Genomic DNA, 21,571 nt, shown 5'->3' on the forward strand with positions numbered 1-21,571 from the left:
AGAAAGAGAAGGGGGGTTTCGTTCTTTAGGAGAAATTTCAAAAGAGGTTTAAGTCATAAATTATAGGGGGTGTTTTAATAAATTATCAAAAAGAAAAGAGAAAAAAAAATCCGATAAATGTGTCTATAGGGGTCAAGGACCCTATAATCTAGTTGGTCAATTGGTAAAACAAGGGATGTCTTAGTCTATTTTGAGAAAGAGAAGGGGGGTTTCGTTCTTTAGGAGAAATTTCAAAAGAGGTTTAAGTCATAAATTATAGGGGGTGTTTTAATAAATTATCAAAAAGAAAAGAGAAAAAAAAATCCGATAAATGTGTCTATAGGGGTCAAGGACCCTATAATCTAGTTGGTCAATTGGTAACTAGATTTCTTTACACACTTCCTCCTCTACCCACTCTCCGGTCAATTGGCATACTTTTTTATTTTAACTTATTAGATTATATCTCTATAGCCAATAAAACACATTCTAATATCCTATTAACATGATTTGACACCGCATATCCGAATCTTTTGCCCATAACAATTTTACCCACGTCTACCTACATAAATCGCAGCCACACAGAGGTGGACAGAGTTCTTGCCTGTGGGCACAATCAGGAGATCCGGAGTGTGGTTTCAGGAAATGTTGGTAGCGTATTGAAACCTGTTTTGTTGGCAGGAGATGCTAACTCTTTAGTTACCCTTACTTTTGTACAGACCCGCACCCGCTTACTACTCATTGGCCCTTGGCATACATAGCACCTCGCCCAGTATCTTTGCATCTTTGCTGTACGAACAAGCGAAGACGGCCTTCCAAGTTCCAAGTTTCCAACCAACTAGGGAGGGAGGGATACATCATAAATTGGACGCTCAACTTAACAGGTTTCGAGTGGTAGGTGGTAGCATTCTTCTTCATTGTATTCGCCGCTACCATCCAGACGAAGCAAACCAGAAACACAGCCAACAATGGATTCGGATTTTGGCATTCCCAGACAACTCTCAGATCTGCAAAAATATCGTGCTCTTTACGAGCCGGAACTTCCACCTTGTCTCCAGGCACCGCCTCTACTTTCTCTCTTCTAGGGTTTCGGTTCCTTTTTCTTCTTGTCCCTTTTCTCTCGTCCTTTTTTCTTCTTTCCCTTTTTTTAGTTCCATTCTGGATGAGCAAAATTTTCTCTTGGTAGTTGGTTCTATGTTTTTATATTCATGCTTTGCATATTTCCTTCTCGTTTCATAGAAAATATATTATCGTTTTTGGTTTCTTTTTGAATCAAAATTCGGATCTTCAGAACTATATTGTTTATCCTCCCTTTTAGTGGAGCACGAGTAAGTCGAGTCTTCGTTGATTTGAATATTCTTCTCATTCATCTTTTTTTTATTCGATTTAGTGCCTGCATTGGCGCCGCTGTCTTATAGAGCCAAGAGTTTTTCCATCTTGTCTGATATTTTTCAGATTTTTAATGCAGTCCGTTCATTTTTCTACTTGGAAGTAGCGTGGGCGAATTTTCCCGTGCATCTGTCTTAAGCTGTTTTGAAATCGACGCAGACCACAAGATGCATTGAATTCATGTGCTTTTTGATTACTATATTTTGTAAATGTATTCGTTGAAGCGTGTTTATCTTCATCTCTGGGACGCTTCTTGTATGTGCCATCATGCTTCTGATCGTATATTTCCTACTGACAGGGAACAACGGTCAGGGTGGAATTTGGTGATGCAACCACAACTGCAGATCCTTCTGGTGCCCACAGCATCAGTCGGGCTTTTCCACATACATATGGCCAGCCCTTGGCACACTTTCTAAGGCCCAAGGCCCAGGTTCCTGATGCTCAGATAATTACAGAGCATCCAGCAATCAGGTATATGTTTGATGATTGCTTTCTTTATCTTTTTACTCGTGGTGATTAATGTTGTTAGTTGAAACTTAATTTTTGCCATCTGTTGTTTTTTGGTCGAGTCTGATTATCCTTGTCATGAAATCTGTTGGTCTATTCATGTATCCTCTGTTCCCCCATTTGAGAGATGCTACTGTGATAAATTTAATAGATACGTTAAACTCAACCCGTACTTCTCTACTAAGAATGATATCTGTGGACAACTTTGAGTGGTAAGCTTCTACTTCACACGTTGTCAATGAATATTTTCTCTAAATTTATAAGGGTTTCGACAATTTTTATTGCATTTATGCAGCAGTGGTTAGTACATGTTGTATGTTGTATATCCTGCTTTGTAAGTGGAGTTATGCTTTACATTATCAAATGTTCCTTACAGGGTGGGAGTGGTTTTCTGTGGGAGACAATCTCCAGGAGGGCATAATGTCATCTGGGGCCTTCACAGTGCTCTTAAAATCCACAATTCTAACAATTTTCTGCTTGGATTTATTGGTAAGTGTCATTGGGAGTGGTTTTATCCTTTTGGATTTATTGGTAACTTATTGTGTAGTTGTGGTCCATTTGGTTATATGCAATATGAACATGTGGAAATAAGTTATTTGGGGTTAAGGCCATCTATCATGAGTTTGATGTTGTGGTTGACAATGAATGTTGTTTACCTCAAGAGCTCAGACAGCAACACAATTTCATCAATGTTGGTTCCTCTTCTTTTCTGATGCAGGTGGTACTGAAGGTTTATTTGCTCAGAAAACCCTTGAAATCACAGATGATATTCTTTCTTCATACAAAAACCAAGGTTCACATGCATCCCCTTTTAACTCTAGAAAAATCTACCAAATGTTTTCCCTTGAATCGATCTCTAATGCTTTAACTTTTAGGCTGTGTTTGGTTTGAAGGAAAAAGAACGGAAAGGAAGGGAAATGTAGCGAAACCTTTACAAACCTTGTATAGGTTTTCCTGTATTTTCATTCCTTTCCTTACCTTTTCCTTCAAACCAAACATAACCTTTGAGTAGCAAGCATCTTGAAGTTCCATTCTGCCATTTATGTATCCCCAATTAGCAATGGGATAATCAAGTCGAGGTTTATGTGGTTTAATTTGCGAAGGTGGATATGATTTGCTTGGCCGGACGAAAGATCAAATGAGAACATCTGAACAGGTTAATGCTGCATTGGCCTCATGCAAAGCTTTGAAATTGGATGGCCTTGTCATAATTGGAGGTAGATACAGTTTTTTTTGCAAATGAGATTACAATCTGTTGTAGGTTTATAGAGATCTAGAATTTCTTATAATTAAATACATTTTTAATTTTTGAAGGTGTAACATCAAACACTGATGCTGCTCAGCTTGCTGAGACATTTGCAGAAGCAAAATGCACAACAAAGGTACTTCATTCTAGAATAGTTTAATGAGGCTTTAATTTGAAGCACTAGGTTTATGTCTTTAATGTATTCTGAGTATTTCTTAGGCATCTTTAATTTTACAAAACTTGCCTACAATATTGTAATACTTGATGCAGCCCTTGCGCACCTAAAACATATGCCCTGAGTTCTCTTCTTTTCTTAATGTCTTATTTGCTTTGCTTATTTTGTGTATTTTGGTAACATAAATGTTTGGGCCTTTTAGGTGGTTGGAGTTCCAGTTACATTGAATGGAGACCTCAAAAACCAGTTTGTTGAAGCTAATGTTGGGTTTGATACAATATGTAAGGTATTACTCTTTTTTTTCCATGATTATTGATATTAATAAAGGTTGAATAGTATGATGTTTGTGCATGTTGGAAAACTTATGTTAGCTTCATTGAGAATATTTGAAATTTCTACAGTTTATTAATTCCAGGCTCTTCTTTAACTATCAGGGTTGAAAATCAAAAGTTCAACATTTCCAGGGGTTGAAAATGTTAAATACTATTTTGATATGATTATCCAAAAGTCAATCTTTTATTTCCAGGTATTGAAAATGTTAATACTATCCAGGTTTTCCCATTGCCGACTTTTGGATAATCACATATTTTTAAATAAAAAGGGAATGACATTTCATTAATATTACGAAGATGTTATTGCTCCAGAATAATTTTGTAAAAAGAGTGGATCTGGTATATTTTAAATTTGTTTATAGATGATTTAATGACTTTGACGGTGTTTCAATGTAACATACTGGTATATATATATATATATATATATATATATAGTATTTGTAGCTGTTTGTAAAACCTGGATAGGCGATTCAGATTTATTTTTTTGTTCTCCCTTTACTCAAGCATTCTATGCACAAGTTATTCAATTCACACTATCCAAAGAAATTGCTAATCTTGATCCTCCCCTGCTCCTTCAGGTCAATTCTCAGCTCATCAGCAATGTGTGCACTGATGCTCTCTCTGCTGAGAAGGTAATTTATTTGATATCCATGAAAATGTAGTTCTCTCATTTTCTTTCCTTCTCTTCCAAATCTACCTTTAGTTATGTTTATGTAGGGAATAGACTATGTTGACTAGAAGTTTATTGGTGAGCAAAGAGATCTCGTTTAGTCAATCATGAATATAGTAATTATTCTGGCTGGTATTCTCTTCAATGGAAACAATTGGTGGTTTTTTGGGGGCTTAGAAAATTAGGCTAAGGGGGGTACTGTCAAAATGAACCATTACTTGGTGTAATGGTAAAATCTTGGTCTGTCAAGTATGAGATTGTGGGTTCAAGTCTGAGAGTGCCACTTTGTACCAAAACAATGCCAAAGGTCCCAAATAGCTGGTGCCAACATTGGGTAATGGCCTTCTTGTTACTGCATGGGCTCTACATTCTGGTCATAGCTTCTTCTGTTTCCGCTTTCAAATTGACTATGTATTCACCATTGTACGTTTTTTTGGACTTAATTGATAGATCACCTATTTGGATCCTCAATTTCTGTATCTTTTTTTTCCCAGTATTATTACTTTATCCGACTCATGGGCCGGAAAGCATCGCATGTTGCTTTGGAATGTACTCTCCAGTCACATCCAAATATGGTCAGCTTTTCCTATCAGACATTGCACTCGTTGATATAGTTACAAAATTGCCTTATCTTCCTGGCTTCTAAATATAGTTTGTTTTCTGCAAGTATCCCTCAGGTGATCCTTGGTGAGGAGGTTGCTTCATCAAAGCTCACTCTTTTTGACATAACAAAACAAATTTGTGATGCAGTTCAAGCCAGGGCCGAACAAGGTTTGGAATGGTTAACTTGAAAATATATTAGTAATATTACAATTAATTTTGTTGTTATCATGACAATAGCTTATGCTATTTTTTCCTTTTTTTTTTCTGATTAGACAAGTATCATGGGGTTATCTTACTTCCAGAGGGGCTTATAGAAAGCATTCCTGAAATATATGCTCTTTTGCAGGTAGCTCACAGTTACATCACACATGCATCTTTTTACTGGAATATATGTTTTTTTGGCATTGTTTTTTACGTAGGTTATTTTCAGCTGAACTTAAAGCTGATAAACTGTTCTCAAAGTCTCATATATCATAATTGAATCCATTGATCTGAAATTATGCTTTGGTATTGCAACACCTCAGGAAATTCATGGGTTGCACAGGCAAGGTGTTTCTGTTGAAAACATTTCTTCACAACTTTCACCTTGGGCATCTGCCTTGTTTGAATTTTTGCCCCACTTTATCAAAAGACAGGTTCAAATTTTCTCCTGTTCACATTAATTGAAAGACATTCTTGATGATTTATATAAACTATAATCAGTAATGATTGTCATCTGAAACCAGATGTTTTGTGGTGCAGCTTCTCCTTCACCCCGAGTCTGATGATTCAGCTCAATTGTCCCAGGTATGGAAATTTGAATTCTTGATGATGATTTAATGGAGTCATGGACACCTATCATTATATTTATGTTACTTTTGCTTTCATCTTCAGATTGAGACTGAAAAACTCTTGGCACATTTGGTGGAGGCAGAAATGAATAAACGCTTGGTAAGTTTTAATACAATGTGTAAATTACTTTCTTCTCTGTACCTTTCATTTTGCTTTTCTTTTGCTCTTTTGTATGTTATTGTTCTTGTTCTTTACTATTTTTAACTGGTAATTTCATATTTTGTTTTATTGATGATTTTAATATTTTATTGCATACTGGATATTCTATTTCTCTTTCTAATTTTTCTATTCCAAAGGATGTTTTCCATAGAATCCACCTATGTTGGGATACTCTGTTTTTTTTGAGATACTTTTCATGCTATAGTCCTAGGGATGCATCTATGGGTTGTTGATCTTGTTTTTTTTGGTCTTGCTGTATTTTTACTTGTTCTTAGAGGTTGTTTGGTCACTGAACTTTTTTGATGGTGATCATGGAAAAGAAGTGAACGTGAGTTTTCTGAAGTCCATATAGTATATTTTTGAAAAAGGAAACATTGCAATGCTATTTTTAACAACGAAATATTATATTGTATTACATCATTCACCCAACAAAAGACACTCTTTTCAAAAATGGAATGTGCATGCATGTTTTATGGGCCCGCGAATAAGATCTTGTCACGGGTCGGTCCACGGGGAAAACCCTTTGTTTTCCCTTGTTTCTCCCTACTCTTGATGAACCTATCTAGGCGCCCTACTGGTGTTTTGTTCAAGAGATCACCTAACTCTCCTTTACTCTCTTTCTTGACTGAATATTCGATATCCTCATTCAATAATGGTGTCTCCTTAAATAGGAGATTACAAGAGTCCTAATCTTTGGGAGTCTCTTTGCTGAATAGGGAGACTTCCAATTCTATATTGCTAAGGATAAGATAAGCTAATCCTAATCTGATAATAAGATAAACTAATCCTAATCTGATAACAAGATAAAATAATCCTAATATGATAATAAGATAAACTAATCATAATCTGATAATTTACTAACAAGATAAGATAAGAGCAATAGAATAAGATAAGAACAAGCAAGATGATCTAATCTAATCTGGCGGTGGGTCAGGTTCCTGTTGCTGCCGGCGGCGATGGTACGTCTTTCCGAGGAATGCGTCCATAACATTACTCCCCTCTTGGACTACGAGCTTGTCCTCAAGCTCGAACTCCGGATATGTGGCTTGGAACTCTGTCAATGGGATCCATGTGACTTGGCCGATGGTAAGCTACACCATTTTACCAAGACTTCAAGAACTCCTTGATTGAAACGAGAGCGGATGACAACTTTAGGTTGGGGAATCAGTTTGCCATCTTGCAGGGGTGGCAGGGAGGGGACTTGGTCCGGAGGAACACCCGTAAATGGTTTCAACAAGGCGATGTGGAGGACATCATGAATCTGGCTGGTCTCTAGCAATTCCAGTTGGTAGGCCACACTGCCAATCTGTCGTAGAACCTTGAAGGGCCCATAGGGCTTAGGGGCTAGTTTCGGGGCAACTATACTAGGACTAGTAATAGCTGCTTGGAGAAGTTGTTGTTGTTGATCATATTGTTGCTTCTGCTGAGGACCAAGAAGAGTCTGCTGCTGCTGCTGCTGTTCGTCGGACGGCTCCGTCAATTCTGGTCGGAAGCTGTTTGTGGTTACAGCCCCTTTTGGATTCCTCTCCCTGTTAGAGAAATACGATTCCAGCAAGCGTCGCAGCTCCCGGACATCGTCTTTGACCTCACAAACCTCCCTGCTGGTTTGTACGAGCCTATGCTCCAGTTCGTGGACCTTGGATGATAGCTGCTGTAGATCTCCCATGACGATCGGCTCTGATACCAAATTGTTATGGGCCCGCGAATAGGATCTCGTCACGGGTCGGTCCACGGGTGAAACCCTCTGTTTTCCCTTGTTCCTCCCTGCTCTTGATGAACCTATCTAGGCGCCCTAATGGTGATTTGTTCAAGAGATCACCTAACTCTCCTTTACTCTCTTTTTTGACTGAATATTCGATATCCTCATTCAATAATGGTGTCTCCTTAAATAGGAGATTACAAGAGTCCTAATCTTAGGGAGTCTCTTTGCTGAATAGGGAGACTTCCAATTCTATATTGCTAAGGATAAGATAAGCTAATCCTAATCTGATAATAAGATAAACTAATCCTAATCTGATAACAAGATAAACTAATCCTAATCTGATAATTTACTAACAAGATAAGATAAGAACAAGCAAGATGATCTAATCTAATCTGGCGCTGGGTCAGGTTCCTGTTGCTGCTGGCGGCAATGGTACGTCTTTCCGAGGAATGCATCCATAACAGCACGCCTCTTGCCTTTTTCTCCCCTTTTGTTCCACTGGATCTGAGTTCTCTTTGGCATTTTCTTTTTCTGTTTTGGACCCATTCAAATTGGTAAATTGTTATTTGTAAATGCTATAAAACGTACCTCTTTGTGGACAAAATGCATGCGTGGAGAATAGACTTATTTCTTTCCAAGGGTTTGGTTTCAGTCAGCCATATTCAGGGTCTCTTTTTGCCTTGGGTCATTCTGATTACTGATTTCTTTGGTGACTTGGAACAGAAAGAAGGCACTTACAAAGGGAAGAAATTCAATGCTATTTGCCATTTTTTTGGCTATCAGGCTCGTGGATCTTTGCCATCAAAATTTGACTGCGATTATGCCTATGTATGTTTTCATTGGTTATTATAACTATTCTTGGCTACTTGGTTATCTGTTATTCATTTGCAGTAACGAGAAATTGAATTCATGAAGGTTCTTGGACACGTATGCTATCACATTCTAGCAGCTGGTTTGAATGGTTATATGGCAACCATAACCAACCTGAAAAATCCTGTGAACAAGTGGCGATGTGGAGCTGCTCCAATTACGGTTGGTTTTCCATTCTGTTAATATTTGAGCATCAAAGTTCATCTTGATTTGTAGTTTTGGGAAGTTTTTATTCAGCACAGTTAGAAGACTTTGTTAAATGCCTTCTTGGTAGCTCTGATCTCTATCATTGAATGCATTTACTGAGAACATCACAATCTTCAAAGTTTATTGCATTCCCTTCTGTGCTTTCTTCTTGAAAGATAGTTAGCTTTACTTTAATTGTTTGTGTTCTTTTGGACAATGCTTGTTTTTCAGAATAAAATTGTTGATTGTTTTCTTTTGGTTAGGCAATGATGACAGTAAAGCGATGGTCACATGGTCCGAGGGCTGCTTCAATTGGAAAACCTGCTGTTCATCCTGCCTCTGTTGATCTGAAAGGCAAAGCATATGGGTATGTTTCTATTATGTTGTCTTTTGTTGATGTTTACTTGGAGTCTTGGTAAAAAACAAAACAAAATTTAAGGGTCCATTTGGTTCACAGGAATAAGAGTATGGGATTGGCCGTTTGGTTGGGTGGAGTGGTATTCCACATTTGAGGGAATGGCCATTCCAACCTCCCCCTTGGAAATGAGAATCTCATTTTAGCCGGCCAAAAAAAGACTAGCGACTTTAAACCCTCCAAAACCCTATTTTACCCAATGCAAACCCTCCTTGGGGTCTGTGCATATATATTATGGAATTCATTCTATTTCAATTACCATCGGAACTAAACAGGCGGAATAGGTGATGTTTTTGAGTAAAAAAAATTCTGATTTTGACTGTGAACCAAATGGACCCTAGTTTTTGAGCAAAATAAACCTGCAGCTGAGAATCATCTTATTTTTACATTTTGAATAAATATGAAGTGCAATCTTTTCTTTTGCGAGATAGATGTCTACAACATAACGTGGTGAATCATCTAGATTCCGATTTGCATAGAAGTCATAATTTCCCTGCGTTCGTCGATGTTAGACTAATATATATATACGTTTCTTCCCTTTTTGTTGTGTTTTCCTTGGCGGGTGTTGTTACAGATTGCTTGGACAAAATGCAGCCAAATTTTTGATGGACGATGTGTACAGAAACCCAGGACCCCTTCAGTTTGAAGGTCCGGGTGTTGATGCTAAGACGGTGACCCTGTGCGTTGAAGACCAGGACTACATGGGCCGGATCAAGAAGCTGCAAGAGTATCTTGATAAGGTTCTCTGGTTCCTAATTCTGATTCTTATCTTGTTAATTCTGTGGTTATTTGAAAACATGCATGAATTTGTACACACACCTATTTAAATTTATCTTTTCTCACATCTTGTATTTTCCCCGCTTCTCAGGTGAGAAACATTGTGAAACCAGGGTGCTCACAGGAGGTTCTTAAAGCAGCACTGAGTGCAATGGCTTCTGTCACAGAGGTTCTCTCCGTCATGTCGGCACATTCGTTCAACGGGCAGACCCCGATCTAATTTGAAAAGTTTGTGTGCACCAGCAAAATCTTGAGTCGGTTGAACAATTTATCTTTTTAAATTTATCATTACCAATCTCCAATTTTTGGAGATTAAAAAATATTCTTGACATCTATAAACTTGAAATGCCCTTTTGGCCTCATCCCATGTCTGTTTTTGATCCTGAACATGCTAGGTATGACAACTGACACCTACCTTGAGGCATTTTGACGTAAATAAAGAGCTGCCTTCATGAAAATTTTAAGTGATCAGTGTCCTCAATTGTGGTTTTAAATTCTACAAATTTATGCCATCTAAAACCCTAAATTCCACATCACACCCTTCCCTTGTTGATGGTAATTTGACATCATAGAGTAGATTATTGTTGATTTTTTTTTATGGATAAAAAGAACTATATGCTAGCCGAAACACAGGTTCAATACATGGAGGGCTGTCGCAACACACCATTACCTATATCCAAAGATTTAATTGACAGTCTATGAATATAACTAACTTTACAAAAGTGAAATATCCCACGATAAATTTGTAGGTCATCCCTTTTCCAGAAACTCTATTACCAATTTTGCATCGGACAAAATGATGATTCTCTTCCATTTTCTTTCTTTAACCAGCAGCAGAGCAGAGTAGATCGCAAAAAGTTCTGCTGCAATTGGTTTTCCTTATAGAGATTTTCTCCCTCGTGCATACAGAAGAAAAGAATTAATAGATTCAAACACATTCTAAAGGAGATACCCATCCCCTGGATTACACTTCCATCGCATTGGATAATGATTTCAAACGGAGTAAGAAGCAAATAAGAAGGCGGCTTTGATACTAAAGAGATCCTTTGCATCAGAGGAAGGATGAATAAGTGGATCATTTAAGGGCAAATTTCTTAAAGTTCCCTATTGCACAATTGTCATAAAAAAGAAAAATGTAAAATTTACCTTCCATCATTTTTTGAATTTTCAAAATATCGACCCATCTTTGGGACGGAGGAGACATGAAAGTTTTTAGCAGAAAAGGGGATCTTCCTCCGATTCATTCTCAAGGTTTTATAAGGCAATTCTCTAAGGGTGATGCAAGCGAAATAGTGATTGAGTTGCAGATCCGGTAGGAGTTGGAATGAGTTGTAGCTTGACTATGCAGTCTTGACTTTGTAGTCCCAATTGTTCTCTTGACACTGCTCGCCAGATGAACCAAGGTGGGGTGTTGAGGCACACGAAAAGAGGAAGTGATGGGTGACAGAGAAAATAAGAGGGAGAAGAACCGAGAACCCTCTCTTCATGTTTGGTTTTGTTTTCGACTTCTTCTCCTCGCTGATATGCAGAGGGAAGGGCTTCACGTCTTCTGCAAGCTCACCGCTTTCCCTAGGGACAAACCATAGGTGTGTTTGCTACATCCGGGGCATTAGCAGCAGCGGAACTGAAATTTAGACCCTTCGTCCAAGTTTGCAACCAGAGCAATGATTCTGCTCTTCTCTCTCTCATCCTCTGTGCTGAACTGAAGTCCGTCCTCCAAGTCTGCAACCAGATCGACGAATATGCTCCCTCTTATCCTCTGTGCCGAATTGAAGCTCGACCCTCCGTTCTCCAAGTCTACAACCAAACTGACGAAACTCGATGATGCAAGAAAGAGAGCTCTTTCTACAACTAGACCCTCTGACCTCCGTCCTCCGTCCTCCAAAGTCTGCAACCAGATCGATGAAACTCGACGATGCAAGTTTGACCCTTTGCGCCGAACAAATGCTTGACCTGCAATTTTCAAATTAGAGAGAAAATAAGAGGGAGAAGAAGTCAAAAACAAAACGAAAAACGAAGAGAAGGTTCTTCGTTCTTTACGCTCTTATTCTTCTTTTCTTTCGCAGGTGGGAGATTCTGAAAATCCTCACAATCACCAAGGACAAGATTCATGGTGCATCTTTACACTTGCTGATCTGAATTGTGCTTCTAGTCTCGGCTCTAACGATGATTTCGATGGTCCCCAGGAGTACTATATCGGCGGCGAGAAAAAATTCCTCCGGGCGCATGTCCTTGTCGGCCGAAACACGACGACAACGAGAAGAATGACCACAAAGACAGGGTACAAAAGAGCTTCAAAACTTGCTTGAAGGTTGCGGTGGAGAGATCTTCTCTGTTTTCAATACAGAAAGCGTATTACTGCCACTTTTTCAAAATATAACAGCTACTTCAAAACTTGCTTGAAGGTTGCGGTGGAGAGATCTTCTCTGTTTTCAATACAGAAAGCGTATTACTGCCACTTTTTCAAAATATAACAGCTACGTGGTGTGACATGTAATCGAATTACGATGGATTGTAATGGAACCCTAACGGAAGGCAATTACTCAATTTTCAGAAAATTTGAATATACTTTAAGATAATAATTAAATAGTAAAGATACAATTTTTGAATTAGTTAAACAATATAAGTAGTTTAAAAAATTTGCCCATCATTTATTTTCAGAATAGTTATAGAAATAGAATTATAAGTACATAGTGGTTACTAAGACATTCTGAGTACAAAAAATGTCAAACTAATATTATATAGACGCCTACGATAAATTCAGAATCCATTGCACGATTGCGGTGAATTCAGAACCCATCGCACGATTGCAATGAATTCATCATAAATCCGTGATTGTGATGAATCTGAACACGCGTAAAACTACGATGAACCTGACACCATTGCAGAACCACAGATCATGGTAAGACGGGAATAGATACTAGTTGCACGTGCGTCTTTTAATTACGTATGCGGATACGCACATCGAATGATGACATCACCCATGCCACGTCAGTATAATAGGGTCACATACGGAGAGAATCCGTGAGGAATAGGATTCTCTAATAATGATATCTTAATAAGAACTAATTTCCTAATAGGAGAAATCCTCTTTCCTAACAGGAAAGAGCTCATTCTCTGATAACCTTAATTTTCTCTCTATAAAAAGGGGAAAGCAATCCTTCCCCAGGGGAACAACACAATCATAACCATGACCTAGGGTTTCTCAAGAGGTTCCCCTTTCTCTCTCTCCCTCTCCTCTCTTTCTTCTCTTCCCCACATCCTCTTTCTTTCTCGCCACCACCTTTGGACCTTTGGAGACTGACCAACCTTTACCTTACCATGGTGATTACAAGACTTAATTTTTCTATTAGTTGAAATAAAAATATTGTTAAACACAAAATTATTTCTTGATGTCCAAATAAAAAAATATTAAAACGTGAAAGCAAAAGACTTGAGAAGCTTATACAAATAATAAGCAAATGACTAAAAATATTGTGGTGAGCATTGTAATACCCCAAGGGGAATCAATCACGATAGCTTTATTGACATGACAAACAAAATAAATGGGTTTTCTTACTGTTCAATCCACAAATCTTAGTTTTACCATATAGATGGGGTAGGTGCTAGCTTAGAATTAATGCCAATGCATGGGTGGGTATTGGTGTTTACGTGGAGGTGTTTGAAATTTTGAATTGTTGTAAGTCTTCAATGGAATTTAGAATTCTAAGGTGGAGTGCAGTCTACTTATCCCCAAAATAATGCATAAATTTATCATCCATCTCACAAAAAGGACAAGACCAATCAACAAGAAGACCAATATCTGCAAGACCTACCTTTATCTAAGTTCGGCTTTGGTCGGTGCAATGTCCATTGGAACAAACTTTACAACTTTGTATTGGGAATATCTCCATACTTATATGCTTTATTTCATGGGGAGATATTCCCAATACAAGGTTGCAAGAGGCTGTTTGAACTATGTGAATGTAGACTTGTAGTGACTGAAGTCGTTCTCCCTTTATCTTAACAAAGCCTCTAACTGGTTTCCATAAAACCAACCTAAATTTCATAGGAACTCTGACTCTCCACATTTTCTTGATTAACTGAAGAGCATTTTCCTACAGACGAGGATTGGAACTTCTTTGACGGAGATTATAAGAACAACTCACAGTAAAAACACCTTTAGGAAAAGCTAACCATATAAATTTATCCAGAGAGAGGGATCTTTACATATGTATGTATTTTGGAATAGCATGCATATAAGGGCAACTTTTGGGGTTTAATATCAATAAAGTAATATTTAAAAAAAAATAAAATTAAGTTAACTTTTAAAAATAATATCAATAAAAGACAAAACACTGTTCATTATCTTCTTCTTGCCATTTGTTCACCAATGCTGCTGCCCACCGCCACCGCCTCTGACAACGTTGCCAGAGGTGGCCGGAGGTAGAGGTGGCGGAAACGGTGCTGGGTAGAGGAATGACCACTAGCGCCGCCTCCAGCCACCTCTGGCAACATTGCCGGTAGTAGAGGCAGAGATGGGCGAAGGTGGTGGCGGGCGGCAGCGGACGATAGTGGCAGGCGATGGTGAACGATGGTACTAATGAACAAATGGCAAGAAGAAGATGATAAACAATGTTTTTGACTTTTATTGATATTATTTCTAAAAAGTTAATCTATTTTTGATTTTTTTTTTAATATTACTTTATTGATATTAAACCCCAAAAGTTGCACTTATATGTTATATGTTATTACCCCTAGATTTTAACTCCTCCGTATGGAACAATTGAAGAAGCTTCCTACTATCCCATCCCCCTTTGTTTATTATATCTTTTATCATCAAAGTTCTTATCACATTTATTTGGGGTACCCATAGCCATAGGTGTTCGAAAAAACTTACCATCAAAGATCCAAGGACAATTCCAGATGTTAGCTGTTGGCTACAAATCTGAAGCCCCAGATTTGGAAATAATTCCCTAATAGCTTTGCTTATAGCTTTCCAAATCTGGGAAGCTAGGGAAACAGTTCTATTGATTCGTATTATTTTGCAATTTTTGTCTGCTTAAATGTCGTGGATCAGTTCATAATATGGTACAAAACATTCTTGTAGACTAATGCAACATACGACTAAGATTTTTTATTAAAAAATAAAAACTATGCCAAGTATCTACAACTACAACCATGAATGGTGCGATACTGCGATTCACGACAGTGGGGCCTACTGGATTCACACGCACCATGCAATTTCTCGTTTATAAAACTAAACAGCCCCTTGGGACCTTTTTATGTGCTTTTGTTTTTTATTATTACTAATATTATTTAGTGTTCTATAATTATGTTAGTGTAAGTGAGATGTAATAATTTAAAAAAAATCCCAAATTGTAGGCAAAACAAGTAATTGTTGAATTTTCAAAATTTCAGCAATGAATAATAAATTTCAATCATTGCCTGGACGGGGAATTCACCATGAAATAGAGGGTGTTGATCCGATACCATGGATCTCATGGCAGATATATTTTCCTTTTCATGCCTCTTTTTACCTCTTTTTAGAGGATTCTAATATAAAGGGTCTACCAACAACTATATGTCAGAAAGTTACCAAATTTTACCAGAGGTGAGATTTCAGCAATTTACCCTCTTTATATTACATGGACAAAATACTTTAATTTAGTTTTCAAGGGGACAAATTTCTATCACAAAACTAACTTCTGAAAGAATTTAGTTAAAATAATTTTCCCGTCTCAATTGTGTCCCTAATTTGGTGGTCAATGTTGGGTAAATTAGAGGGGTGGTACATAAAAGTATCGACTGAAACCTCTAAAAGTGGAGAGCTGTTTTGGTGTATGGTATTTGATACCAAGAAAAAAAAAAAAACAGAAAGAAATAGAGAAGGAAAGGTAAAAAGAAAAAAGAGTAATTGATCCAGACATAACAAAATAATAAACATGCCCAACTATAAGATACACAAGAAGATTTGCAAAAAAAGTGATGCTTACAATTTCAACCAACACAATGAAAAGACCCCCCCCCCCCAAAAAAAAAAAAAAAACCCGTCAAATTCTTCAAGAAAAATAATATGTACATCGACATAAAATAAGTCACAAAACCTTTTATCTCCGGGTGTCAGAGCTGATCAAGATCAAGTTCCACTTGTGGCGGTCACCAAGCGCCGGCCACACATACTACTTGCCTGCAATGATGCTTCATCTACATGTTCAATCATTGCGATGGTGTGGAATGTTTGATACAACAATGACCATCATATATATATAGAGAGAGATCTGAGATCGTCGATGTGAATATACATGGACATCCATATCCAGAAACTTCGAAATAACAAGAGTTCATATCTGAATAGCGACCAAAAACCTTCCCCTATATGAAATATAGTATTAGCATTTTTCTTCTCTGTACGAGTGAAGGGAAAGGTAAAAAAACGTTAACACTGTCTTGTACCTTCAGAGTTCAATCCTTCATGCCGAGCTTTATGTTTTGAACTTTAACTGAGAGTTGTAGCTTCTGCTCTTCAATGTCTTTCAAAACTGTGAGTAGATTTGCTCGATAGACTTCACATTTCCGATTTGCTCGGTCAAGCTCACGAGATAGTTCCTCAATTTTCTTGTCCTTTTCATCCTATAAAGGAAAATAATATGGTATAAAAAACAGTCACCATAGAAAAACACATTGTCTCATACAAGGAAATGATTAGATGCCTCTTTTCCCTCCCCAATCAATGAAATGATAAAGCATCACTCTAAGAACTGGCCCAATTAAAATTGATGCTAAACTGATAGGAACAGATACTACAGGAGCCTTGTTCAAACTAGGGGTGCAAGTCGAGCAGGCTGGCCCAGCCTGTATTGAAATTTGATGCACTCTGGTTGGGCTCAGGTACTGGTTGCTCAATCAGTCCACACTAAAAATTGATATCAATCTACATGTATATGTATGCATGTATGCATATGTGTGTGTGTCTATATATGCATAATATACATGTATATAGTCAAGCTGGGCTCAGGCCGAGTTTGAGCTACCAAAGGGTTAAGCCTGGGTTCAGTCAAAAAAAAAAAAAGTCAAACTTTTGGGCCCAACCCGTGTAAAATTGTGGGCTGGGTTGATCTGGGTTTGGGTTGGGCCCGCCCAAATTGCACACCAGTGCAAACACTTGGATACTCAAAATTGCAGTGGTCGTTGATTCAACCATTATATATTGTAAGATGGTCTGAATGCTAACTGTTAAGGAAGACCAAACAAGTTTAGGCTATCATGATCACAGCATAACGAAAGTATAATAGCATTTTTAGTTCATAAGTTAGATATAAAATCCAAATCTTGGCATAGTCTTACTAACTGGAACATAATTTCCATCATTCAGCCACCAACCATATATATTTTCTTTTTTGGTAAGAAAGCGACCAACCATAAAAGATCTCATTATAATATTTTAAATATGAACCAACAATTTCAAATATCCAAAAAGATAGCAAAAGGCCAATAGAAATACTACATGTTCCCAGAATAAAGAAAAAGAACATAACTTAGAACTAACAAATTTAATCATGACGAGAAGTAAGCATGGGCAACATAATGTGATTTGAATAATAAAAGGAGGAAAAATAAAATTGCATAACTAATTATATCAGAGGATGGAATCACAATTGAACCAGTAATATAACAGTAGAAAACTCTGAACTTCAATATTCTCATAATAAAAAACATCACCAGAGAAAAATTTGGTGGTAGCAAGATATTTTAGATCCATGCTGAATGTAAGATACTGGCTTCACTGGATCAGTCTATGAGAAAGATCTTTTCATGTCGACCAGTCAGTGGATATCATGATTACATAATTCTCAATATAAAAGGAGACACCTAAGAATCTTCTACTCAGGCTGCTTTTGCTTCCACAGCAAGGGTGGAAATCAATAAGACTGAAAAGCTAAGATCACATACATAAATACATACATTTCTGATATGTATATATTTATAGGAATCAGTGTAACATATTTAACTAAATACTAATGTTGGAGAAGTGTTATCATGAAGTTCATGATGAATTACAACAGGGCAAAACACTAAAACCCCACAACCCTGTATATATGCACAAAGGCCTCTGTTTACATTTTGTACTTTTATGATTTAAGGGCTTTGTGATAGGCCCATGAAATGAAATATATAATAAGATCAAAGGTGAGAGATAGTGTAGCTGCATTTGCTTCGACAGCAAGGGTGGAAATCAATAAGACTGAAAAGCTAAGATCAAATACATAAAATACATACATTTCTGATATGTATATATTTATAGGAATCAGTGGAACATATTTAACTAGATACATTTTAGATAAACATGTTAAAAAGAACAAATGCTAATGTTGGAGAAGTGTTATCATGGAGTTCGTGGTGAATTACAACAGGGCAAAATACGAAAACCCCACAACCCTGTATATTTGCACAAAGGCCTATGTTTAGATTTTGTACTTTTATGATTTAAGGGCATTATGACAGGCCCATGAAATGAAATATATAATAAGATCAAAGGTGAGATAGTGTAGGATAATTTTTAGAAACAGGTTGCACTTTTATTTTGGAAATATATCTCAAAAAGGCTAAAAAATAATGCATATCACCCAAATTAGAAAGTGTTATTAAATGCTTACTATTGAAAATGATGATAATGATAAACATGATAGTAGGATCATGTAGGATTCTAAAGGTTCCTTAAATTTAGGAAAAATAACACGTTTATCATATCTTATCACCTATACTTAGCACAAAGAAGAAAAAGACCCAAATTCTCTTACTAAAAGAATTTTCCCAAAATCAAGCTTTCCAAAATCACATCTGCTTTCTAAAAAAAATAAGTTTAACCATGTTATTTGCCTATCAGTAAAGGAAATGTGAAATATCAATATCAAAAATGAATGAGAGAGAGTGCAAAAGACTGCAAAGAGAAAAGAGAACTGACCACAGTCTGAGGTTGACCAAAACCCCATTGATTACTCCCAGTGGCATAACTGGCCTGACTTCCATCGTTAAAAATATCCACCTGGTTTGTTCCATTGACCATAGGAATCCTCCCACCACTCTTCTTTGCAAGAGCAACCTTTTTAGCAGCCTCTTGTAGAGCACCCATTGCTACATGGTAAATATCTATAGTTTTTACTCCTTCATCTACATACTTAAGGGCTTCATGACGTAAATTATTGTATCGGACAGTAAGAGATTCACGACAACTGTTCAACAAATCACTGGCACGTTCTTCTAACACAACACCACTCTTGGCATTTCTTGTCCACCGTTTCAAAACATATTGAGATGGAAGAGTAAGAACATTTGTGACCCTAAAGACTGTCAATATATGTCTACAAAGAAGGCCTGAGAACTCAAACATCTGGCAGCTACACGTGGCCTTCATCTCTAGCACATTGAACCTAACAATGTAAGCCTTATGGTCTTCTCCAAACTTCGCTACTCGGTATATGTTAACTGTTCCTTCATCCTCCATCTTGGTAGCCATGAAAGTAAGAGTCTCAACTAACTCCTCTTGAAACTTCATAAATAATTTTCTCGTGTAAACTTCTGCTGCTTGTTTCTCCATAGGTGATGGAGTCTTAAGAACGGGGGCAGTGTTCATTGTATCATAATCAGCTTTGACTTCTTTCTCATACCGACTCTCAAGTGCCTTCTCGTACTGCTTAACCAACAGCTGTAGGGTGGTTGAAGCATTTATATATCCATCAAAATACGAATTCATGCTATCACTCCGTTGGGTTATAGACATTTCAGCGAAGAATGTGTCACGCAAGTATACTGGAACCCACTGCCGCCGAGCATTGTATATAGCCTGAAGCCATTCATTCTCTCTGAGATCATATTTATCAATAAGGGACAACCAACAAGACTCAAACTCCTCAATTGACTCAGTCAGATTTACACATTTGTGGAACTCTGCTTCAAAATTTGGATGTTCAAGATACACATGAGACAACTTCTCCTGACCTTCTTTAAATATATGCCACTTACAGAAACGATGGCGAGTATTTGGAATCACTTGTGTGATGGCTGACCGTATCACTCTATCATGATCTGTTGTGATTGAGACTGGAGGGTGACCTGACATTGCTGTAAGCCATGTCTTGAACAGCCAAACGAATGATGTTTCAGATTCATTTATAAGAAGGGCACAGCCAAACAAAACAGGCTGTCCATGATGGTTTATGCCAGTGAATGGAGCAAATGGCAAACGGTACCGATTTGACCTGTAAGTTGTGTCAAAGGTAACTGTGTCTCCAAAATAAGTATAATTCTTCCTGGCCTTGGGATCAGCCCAGAAGATATTACTCATACACTGATCCTCATCACCCTGTACAGCATAAAAGAATGATGGGTTCCGGGCGTGCATGTGCTTCAAATAGTCTAAAAGAATCTGTGTGTCTCCACCAAGTGTTCTCTGGCGACTACTTCTCATATAATTCCTACAGTCTCGTTCTGTGAATCCAACATTGCTAATTCCCCCATATTCTTTTATCAACACAGACATGATCCCACTCGGGCCAATCCCAGCCCCCTGCAAGGTATCGATCAAGGACTTAGCAGAGCCAGAGACATGCCTATGGGACCGAAGGCAATGGACTTTATCCGGCGGGACCAGCTCATGATTATGCTCCTTTTCGAACCCAGATACAACCCATTTCCCAGAATCTTGTATTTTCACTACCAACATAGCCTTGCACCCTACTCTGGTGATAGCTCGGGGGCGTTTTACCTTGCCATCACTGCCCGGCTTCTCTTTCTCAACCCGAAATCCTTCCTTAGCACATACGAAGGATCTCTGTATGATGGCTCCGTCCCGCCTTGAGCGACGGGACATGCTGACACGGGTGCTAAATCCAACACGCCGCGCATATGAATTATAGAAAGCCTTGGCGGCCTCTTCCGATTCAAATTCCATCCCTTCGTAAGGTTCAAGATTCGTATCACCCTCAGGAATATATAGTTCCCGACCACCGGAACTCTCGATCATTTCATCGTCATCTACGGGATGCTCAATGTCCACGGTTTCATCTCCCATGGGCATATCGAATTCGATAACCTCGTTTTCCATGTTCAACGGTTCGAACTCCATGAATGATCTAGACCCAGATTTCCCTCTATAATCTCGAATAAAAAGCAAGTAGACTACTCATTATACGAAATTAAAATTAGAAGAACAAAGGAGAGAACTGACCGACATTGATTGCTGACAAAAAGAAAACTCGGGGATGACGTACTCCAGCTGCTCAACTGTAAAACAACCTCGTAGTGGTGAGTCTCTTCGGAGTAGAGATGGAAAAAGAGTTGTGACTTCTAGGGTTTATTTTGAGAGATTGCAGACATAGAACAATGGTAAAAGAAGATTACATGGAAACCCTAGAGTATCTAAAACTTTCTCTTCTTTTTCTCTTTGTGAACTACTGGGGTTTTGGGGGTGGGGGGTGTTGCAGCTTGCAGGCTGCAGCACAGGGGAGAGAGACCAAAGGAGGTGGTGTGGGTGGAGGGAAGAGGTGGTCGAGGTTGGGAGGGGTGTCTAGGGCAATGATCCAGTAATTGATGAAGCAGGTGGTATTGGTTCAATTCAACGAACAAAACCTAGATTGGACGGTTAAGAGAAAATGAGACGTATTGATTTTGAAGCCATGTTGGGCGACGCGGCTCCCTATCTGCTATCCACATGGCACGCTACCCCATTTCTCTCCCCAATGAAGCTCCTATTGC

The 21,571-nt window shown here is 38.1% G+C and overlaps 2 protein-coding genes and 1 long non-coding RNA gene across 3 annotated transcripts; 1 reads left to right on the top strand and 2 right to left on the bottom strand.

The window, feature by feature from the left end:
* The first annotated feature begins 569 nt into the window (after positions 1-569).
* On the top strand, positions 570-10,296 carry LOC148849687 (pyrophosphate--fructose 6-phosphate 1-phosphotransferase subunit alpha). The gene is made up of 19 exons (XM_088945404.1): positions 570-1,034; positions 1,664-1,836; positions 2,249-2,361; positions 2,591-2,665; positions 2,976-3,089; positions 3,187-3,254; positions 3,496-3,579; positions 4,204-4,257; positions 4,790-4,870; positions 4,973-5,066; positions 5,171-5,244; positions 5,423-5,533; positions 5,640-5,684; positions 5,772-5,828; positions 8,314-8,418; positions 8,506-8,622; positions 8,910-9,013; positions 9,636-9,801; positions 9,930-10,296. Exons 1-19 carry the CDS (start codon positions 945-947, stop codon positions 10,056-10,058), a joined length of 1,854 nt encoding a protein of 617 aa, XP_088801530.1. The 5' UTR covers positions 570-944; the 3' UTR covers positions 10,059-10,296.
* Positions 10,297-10,864: 568 nt separating this feature from the next.
* On the bottom strand, positions 10,865-12,203 carry LOC148849688 (uncharacterized). The gene is made up of 2 exons (XR_016099366.1): positions 11,879-12,203; positions 10,865-11,791 (listed from the first exon to the last, which is right to left on the bottom strand). It is a non-coding gene; the product is annotated as an uncharacterized LOC148849688 (long non-coding RNA).
* A 3,531-nt stretch (positions 12,204-15,734) lies between these two features.
* Positions 15,735-21,456, bottom strand: LOC148849689 (protein FAR1-RELATED SEQUENCE 5-like). The gene is made up of 3 exons (XM_088947088.1): positions 18,783-21,456; positions 16,274-16,450; positions 15,735-16,192 (listed from the first exon to the last, which is right to left on the bottom strand). Exons 1-2 carry the CDS (start codon positions 20,940-20,942, stop codon positions 16,283-16,285), a joined length of 2,328 nt encoding a protein of 775 aa, XP_088803214.1. The 5' UTR covers positions 20,943-21,456; the 3' UTR covers positions 15,735-16,192; positions 16,274-16,282.
* Between the last annotated feature and the right edge of the window lie 115 nt (positions 21,457-21,571).

The sequence above is a fragment of the Nelumbo lutea genome, chromosome 5 (assembly GCF_056320005.1).
Source record: "Nelumbo lutea isolate HS-2025 chromosome 5, American lotus-T2T, whole genome shotgun sequence".
NCBI classification, from domain to species: Eukaryota; Viridiplantae; Streptophyta; class Magnoliopsida; order Proteales; family Nelumbonaceae; genus Nelumbo; species Nelumbo lutea.

What these genes read in the sequence shown, in the direction of transcription:
- LOC148849687 (XM_088945404.1), top strand. Translation starts at nt 945, where the DNA reads ATGGATTCGGATTTTGGCATTCCCAGACAACTCTCAGATCTGCAAAAA. An exon ending in CCCACTTTATCAAAAGACAG is followed by an intron (nt 5,534 to 5,639) that starts GTTCAAATTTTC and finishes TTTGTGGTGCAG; the next exon opens with CTTCTCCTTCACCCCGAGTC. An exon ending in CTGAAAGGCAAAGCATATGG is followed by an intron (nt 9,014 to 9,635) that starts GTATGTTTCTAT and finishes GTGTTGTTACAG; the next exon opens with ATTGCTTGGACAAAATGCAG.
- LOC148849689 (XM_088947088.1), bottom strand. Translation starts at nt 20,942, where the DNA reads ATGGAGTTCGAACCGTTGAACATGGAAAACGAGGTTATCGAATTCGAT. An exon ending in TTGGTCAACCTCAGACTGTG is followed by an intron (nt 16,451 to 18,782) that starts GTCAGTTCTCTT and finishes TTTCCTTTATAG; the next exon opens with GATGAAAAGGACAAGAAAAT.